Raw genomic sequence first — 6,642 nt, forward strand, 5'->3', positions numbered from 1 at the left:
TTTTTTTCTCTGATGAGGAGTTTTTCTATGACTCCATGGGTGTGCAACAATCTGTCTTGCCTGGGCAGCATTGAGTGATGGGGAGCAGTGTTAGGCACCAGCACTGGTGACCGCAGTCGCTGTTGCCGCTGCGGAAATGCTCCTCTCGGAGCCTCACTGTGCTCACACCCAACATTTGGTCTCCAGAAACATCCAAAAAGCATCAGTGAATGTCAGTGGGTGCCATTTGTTCTGCACGGATGACTTCAGTGCTCATTTCTGTGTTGGATGTGTTTTGTCCGACTGCCCCTCTGCTGCTGTCTGACGCGTGGCAACAAAACGTGATGGAAAACTGGAGGGAAGGTTCTGCTTCTACTGCCATGCCACCAACATCTGCCTCTGAACATATGGACCAGCCGAATAAAACAGTGAAAGCTGTTACTTTCAGAACAGTCCTTTCTAAACAGACTCTATCCTTAACATGTAAATAAGAAATCAATTTGATTTTCAGCGCTTTTATTAAAATGTTAAAAATATAAGCAAAGAGAATGATAAAACTGGTGGGCTATGTGGCCTTGTTTTTGTGTAACTAACGCAGTGATCTGAGTCCCTCCTACACCAAAGAAACATCCCGCCCCTGCCTCTTCTGATGTGTTCTATTCTTAATGAATATATGTCTTTAAGGCAAGATGTAAGCATGTTGTCAGTGGAGAGAGAGAGCAGTAAGGGGCTGTCATGCATCCCTTCCAGCAGGGACATGCTTCATTGCCCAGAGAGGGACCCAGGCAAGTTTAGCTCTACTGGAGACATCTGTGTGTGATCAGATGAAGCCACTGTGCTCCTGAGCCTTCATCACATGTCTCCAAAGAAACAGATTACGTGGGGCAGGGATCTTCCTTTCCCGAGTCCTACGTTTCTTTATGCCGTAGCACAAAGCAGTTTCTCCTTTCAACTGTAGTAAGTAAGAACAGCTTAGACTGTGCCAGTGGCAATTACTCTTTTGTGGAAAACTTGTGACAGTAGCAGGACCTGCAGGTGAAGATCTACTTCAAAACCTTCACCTGTGAAGGCAATATAGATCAGCAGCATGGATTAATTTTCTCTATGCCTACTGAGGGGATTTCTGTTGCACAAGCTTGGAGAGAATTTCTACCACGGACCCGAGTCAGACATTCTGCTCTTCCTATATCGTTTGGAGAGGAAGCTAATTGTGGAATTCTGTTTTTGTAACATTAGTGGGATAGCATGTTACGTTATGAGTCTCTCTGCCACCTATGTCAATAATGAATTCAACTAAACTACACAGTGAAAGAGGTGAAAGTTACATCTTGCTTGTAGGGAAGAATTTGGAATTGACAGAATGGGGCATTAGAACTGAGTATTGAAAGGACTGGTTTATTGGTCATCTCATGGAAGGCTCAGCTGTCCAGCACAGCGGTGCCTTTTCCCCAGCGGCACGGAGCTGCCCGGCTTCTTAGGGTCAGCAGTGTCCCCGCGGTCTGGGTGTGTGCCAGCAGTGTGGGGCAGGAGCACAGGTCAGGGCGCGGGAGGTGTGCAGTGCTGGTGGGCAGCACAGCAGGAGCAGCCAAATGCCCGCGCTGCATCAGGGCAGCTGTGTGTGTTGCTGCTGGGATCCGTGCGGTGCTTGAGGAGGACGCCTGTGTGCCTTCTGCTGAGCAGCGACGCAGCACTGCTTGCTTACGCTGAGCTTGGTCCTGCAAGTGATCGGCTTGTGGTGAGCGCGTGTGACGCGTGGCTGTGTTTATTTCAGCACTGCTGATGCTTCCTGCTCTTAGCATGGGAACACCTGACCACTTTAGCAAGGAGGAATCCAAAGTATCAATGAAGCTTTCTGAATTTATACTCAAATCACAATCTTTCATTTGAGATGGTGGATGCCATATTAGGATGGTTCAGACTAAACACACCTACTTGTGCTTTTAGGCAGACTCTCTGGAAGGCCCTGTGTCTGCTCTGGTGGCTCAGTCTGACTTAGAGCCTTTCAGTGTGAATCCCTCTGAATGATTCTCTTCCCCTTTGTGTCATCTCTTTTATTTCTGAAGGTTCTTTTTAGCACATTACACCATCGAGCCGTTAATTTTAACAGAAAATGTAGGTCTCGTAACAAGGTGTCTTTGAGGGTTTATTCTGCATGCTGCAGAAATTACTGCAACGAGTGGATTTGCGCTGGTAATTCGAATCAGCACGAAATGGCAGAAATCAATGGTTGAGTAATGTTTTTGTTCTGATACTTCCCACACAGATACCTATTTTAGCCAATGCAGTTTGTTAGAATAAGTTTTCACTGCTTATATTCTTTTTGCTGGTAGCATAGAATGTGATAAATACTTCTGGTAATAAACTTGGAGATGGGGAAAATCTGGATAGGAATTTTAAGAGCATCTTTCTGCATTCCCTGTGTCCTGGATACGCAATGGCTACGTGGGCAGAGAGCCCATTCCCCTGGAGGAGTGGGCTGTGCTCTGTGGTGTGAGGCTCCAGGAATCTCTGCAGGGTATCAGGATGTGACTTACTTTGGCAGTGCATGATGGTGATGGTTATGGCAGTGAGGAGCAGGAGGCAGGCGCATAGCAGGTTTACCCACATGACTATTTCATGGCAGAAGTGTGGTGTATTCTTGTTGTTTATTCCTGCAGCAAGAAAAGAGAGAGAGAAAAGAGGAAAGGCCCAGCTGCAGACATCTGCTTGCATCTTGAAATGCCTGTAGCCAGCACAGACTTTAATTGGGCCTCTTAAGACCAAAGCAGCACTGCTGGCAGAGCCTTTGCCTCCCCATTGCTGGGTTACCTGTATCCGGGCTGTGCTGGGAGATATCCTCTGTAGTGACCTGGCTGCTTTGGGTGGTGGCAGTGGGTGTGGTGGGTGCTGCTGTTGTTGTTGTGACTGGAAGAAGAAATGAATGAATACAGCAAAATAGAATAAAACCACCTTCTGCCACCACTGCCAGGAAAAGGCCAACTCGGGTGGAACTTCATAGATCCCATTTTGAAGTGATACAGTGAAACACTGCCCAACCATGGAAATAGAAATCTGACGGTTCGTACTTCCTGAGCAGCACATGCAGAGATCCTTCTTATTCAGAATAGTTCTTTGAGAGACCTGGGAACCTTTTCTTTCCACAGTGCAACCTACACCTAACCTGTGAGTCACTTTTTGAGATGTTTTCAGCATTCAGAATTTCTTAGGACAATCTGGATTATTGTGAGGTGAGGAAGGATGTGGCAGCTGTGGACATTGTAACTCTCATCCCTCTAAGGCACTGATGGGATGGGGAGATGCTGCTGGGCTTTGCGACCACCTGTGTGTATGGGCAGAGCCAGTACTGCGAGCGGAGCTGGTGGGCAGGGAGCCTCTAAGAGGAGGAGCAGTGGCTGTGTGATGAAACGGCTTGGGCAAAGAAGCAGGGATGTGGGGAGTGTGGGTGATGGGCCAGATTGAGAAGGCATGGGCAGGGGTGGTGGGTGTAAGCGAGGTGGATGAAGCTGTTGCTGACCTGGGAAGAAGGCGGGTTGTCCAGAGCTGAAGTGCAGCACCGAGTTGATATAGTTCATGCAGAAATAGATCCCCTGGTCCTGTGCCCTGAAGGACTTCACCACCAGTCTGAAGGTGTTGTCTCTCAGTGATGCATCAAACTGCGTAGATTTTTTGTCACCCCAATAGTAGGTAGCAAAGTACGATTGGTAGCAGGAGACAATGAAGTGAAGCCTCCCATCCTTATCCAGGCGGATCCAGAAGAGGAATAAGGGGTATCTGTTTCTTTCGTAATGCAGGCACTCCAGCTCCAGTCGCTGTCCCTCTTGAGGGTGCTTCATATTCCTGTTGAGGAATCTGGCCTCCATCCTCTGTCCCTGGGCACCAGTGCAGCCTGTGGGCAGAAGTCAGCTATGTCTCCTCAGGTGCTGCTCAGGAAGAGCTCCTGGGGCCTTTGGGCAGGGCTCTTCCTCTCCAGTGCGGTGCGTAGCAGGCAGGCAGCTGGGCTGTGAGGGTGAATGCGGAGGGAGGGCCTCGGCGTCCAACACGCTTGGGTGCTGTGCTGGAGTCCATGGGAACTCAGCGTTGAGAGCGCCGGGCTCTCGAGATGGATGCTGCCCTTCAGAGCAGCCCTTCAGCTGCCTTCTCGGGGCTGCTGCCAATTCCCAGCTTCTTTGACAGATGATTCCCCACTAACAACTGCTACATGCCCCCTCTTTCCCCTTTCCCCATCCCCACCAGCAACACCTGTCTGAACAGGCTCTGTTCCTGCTGCGTATCATGCTGCAATACCACCACTCCCGCTTCCCTGCTCAGTCACCGAGCAGCCCAGAATTGCATCCTTCCCTCTTCCATACTCACAGAGCCCCAGGCTGAGCAGGAGGAGCAGTGCAGGAGACCCGGCCATCGTCCTCGGGGCGGTGCAGCGGAGCGCGGGTGATGTTTCTCAGTGAACTTTGGAGGCAGCGTAATTTATAGGAGAGGATGTGATGTCATCAGGACCCTCTTCTGTGCAGAGGTGGCATTCAGAAAAGAATGATTTCTGCAGCACTTCAGTTGTGCTCCAGAAATAGGGCTAAGTTGTTTTTAAGGTGCCTCAGGGATTTTGCTGCAATGTCTTCAGTTGAGATTCAGACCTTGACAATGTTTGTGCTTGAAATCAAATCAGGTACTACAAACTGCTGTCTCTCAAGCATCTGAGGCACTCTCATCATGTCCACATTTGCTGATTTCTAGAATAACTCCGTCTCACTGGCAGGGTCCATGCATTGCTGACGTGTAGCTGAGTGCTTCAGCCCAGCTGTTCTCCACATTTCTTCTTTATAATTTCTGTGCACAAGCCTCTGTGTGCAGGGCAAGAGGTCTGTGATGTGGTAGCCATCACTACAGCCCCATGTTCCAGAGTCATGCAGACTTCTTTTTTTTAATTTAAATTCTTGTGTTTTTGTTCTACAACAACAGGGACTTCCGCCCTGTCAAAAAAAACCCTTATATACCTCAACGCTGAGGGCCCTTGCTGCTGCCTGTAGGTGACCACTCACACATTGGTGAGTGCTGGGCTTCCTGCAGCTTTGCACACACATACTAACAGTTTCCTTGGGCTGGTGTTATTTGTGTCGTCTGTTGTTATTTCCTGGCTGTACAGTTATTTGTGATGTGTTGTTGTGTTACTGTTTTGCAAATATGCCCCCTGTTCCTGGATGCCAGAATCCTGGCCCTGCTGTCAGATGAAAGTGCTGTTTGGTGAGAAATTGGGCCAAAATTTTCTAGTTATGCCTGGGCTCATTTCGTTGGGCCTCAAAGCATTTGGCTGAGTAAGGAAAGCCGCTGTGAAGCCTTCTGGAATGTGGTAACTAAGGTCAGCCAAGAGTCAACTGTAATGTTTCAGATCCACTTATCCAAAGTGCTGACTCCTCACTTGCCGAGCAGTGACCATCAGCAGCACTGATAGTGCAACTGAGAGAGCTGGAAAAGAGAGATGAGCTCTCAGGTTTGGAGATTCTTCCTGCCCTTAATAACTGAGGCATCACAGTTTATTACTAGTAAAGGCTGTGCTGAAATTGATTTGTATTTCATTTATTTACGTAAAACAATTAATCAATGATGTATATCTGTGGAGAGCGTATATAAAATGCTGGAGGGATGGGAGAGTCTGACAGGTTTTGGACTGGGCTCAGGAGGCCGTGAGTTTGAGATGAATGATCTCGCTCTTTGCAGAGGGGAATTCAGTTGGAAAAGTTGGGAGAGATTTCCCACCATGGTTCCCTGCACAGAAAGACATGTATATTTCAATATATTTCTGAGTGAATTTCTTTTATTTTAAACCTAAGTGCTGTTGATTGTAGCATGTTCAGTCCTTCTGGCCCTATGAGAACTGTGAATGAATCCAAAGAGCACACTGAGAGCGTTGAGAATTAGATGCGTTTAATGAGGAATACTTGAGAAGTGAGAGGGAGGTTGGGGTATGAGAGCTGAGCCAATTCCCAGCTTCTTTGACAGATGATTCCCCACTAACAACTGCTACATGCCCCCTCTTTCCCCTTTCCCATCCCCTCTGGCAACACCTGTCTGAACAGGTTCCTGCTGCGTATCGTGCTGCACTCACATCACTCCCACGTCCATCTGCGAAGAGTCCGTGTTCAGCCTCTCATATGAAATGGAGTGAGAAAAATTTCTGCAGCACTTCATTTGTGATCCAGAACTTGGGCTTGTTTATCATGATAGCGTTGTTTTTAATAGTGCCTCTGGGATTTTGCTGCAATGTCTTCAGTTGAGATTCAGACTGGCAATGATCCTTCTTGAAATTGGGTGAACCACCCCAGGCTGATGTTTCCCACTCACTTCACATCCAGATCTGCAGAAAACTTGGACATGACTGGGGCCATTGCTATGGACAACATATTGTTTTTCTTAGGGGGATTGTATTTCATTGTATTTTATTTTATTCAATTTACAGGTAAAAGTATACTTGGGAATGGTTTCCAGCATCTATCCATCTGCACCTTATCCCAGAGTCCATGCATTGCTGAGATGTAGCTGAGTTCTTCAGCTCAGCTTTTCTCTGCATCTCTTTCTTAGTTTCTCTGCAGAAGCTGCTGTGTGCAAGGCAGGAGCTCTGTGGTATGACATCAGTCAAGACTGCCCTATGTCCTGTGGTATGCTGAGTTTATG

At 47.9% G+C, this 6,642-nt stretch overlaps 1 protein-coding gene across 2 annotated transcripts; it reads right to left on the minus strand.

The window, feature by feature from the left end:
• Window positions 1-1,354: 1,354 nt before the first annotated feature.
• On the minus strand, window positions 1,355-4,528 carry LOC104910899 (T-cell surface glycoprotein CD8 alpha chain-like). 2 transcript variants are annotated; one of them, XM_010710598.3, is made up of 5 exons: window positions 4,333-4,503; window positions 3,494-3,865; window positions 2,788-2,883; window positions 2,514-2,630; window positions 1,355-1,694 (listed from the first exon to the last, which is right to left on the minus strand). In XM_010710598.3, the coding sequence occupies exons 1-5, from the start codon at window positions 4,376-4,378 to the stop codon at window positions 1,678-1,680; spliced, it is 648 nt and encodes a 215-aa protein (XP_010708900.1). In that variant the 5' UTR covers window positions 4,379-4,503; the 3' UTR covers window positions 1,355-1,677. The 2 variants fall into 2 exon arrangements, with proteins under 2 accessions (XP_010708900.1, XP_031409096.1); XM_031553236.1 differs by lacking the exons at window positions 1,355-1,694; window positions 2,514-2,630 and having other exon boundaries at window positions 2,794-3,865; window positions 4,333-4,528.
• Window positions 4,529-6,642: the final 2,114 nt, after the last annotated feature.

The sequence above is a fragment of the Meleagris gallopavo genome, chromosome 4 (assembly GCF_000146605.3).
Source record: "Meleagris gallopavo isolate NT-WF06-2002-E0010 breed Aviagen turkey brand Nicholas breeding stock chromosome 4, Turkey_5.1, whole genome shotgun sequence".
Lineage (NCBI taxonomy): Eukaryota > Metazoa > Chordata > Aves > Galliformes > Phasianidae > Meleagris > Meleagris gallopavo.

What these genes read in the sequence shown, in the direction of transcription:
- LOC104910899 (XM_031553236.1), bottom strand. Translation starts at nt 4,378, where the DNA reads ATGGCCGGGTCTCCTGCACTGCTCCTCCTGCTCAGCCTGGGGCTCT. An exon ending in CCTGCTCAGCCTGGGGCTCT is followed by an intron (nt 3,866 to 4,332) that starts GTGAGTATGGAA and finishes TTCTGCCCACAG; the next exon opens with GCTGCACTGGTGCCCAGGGA.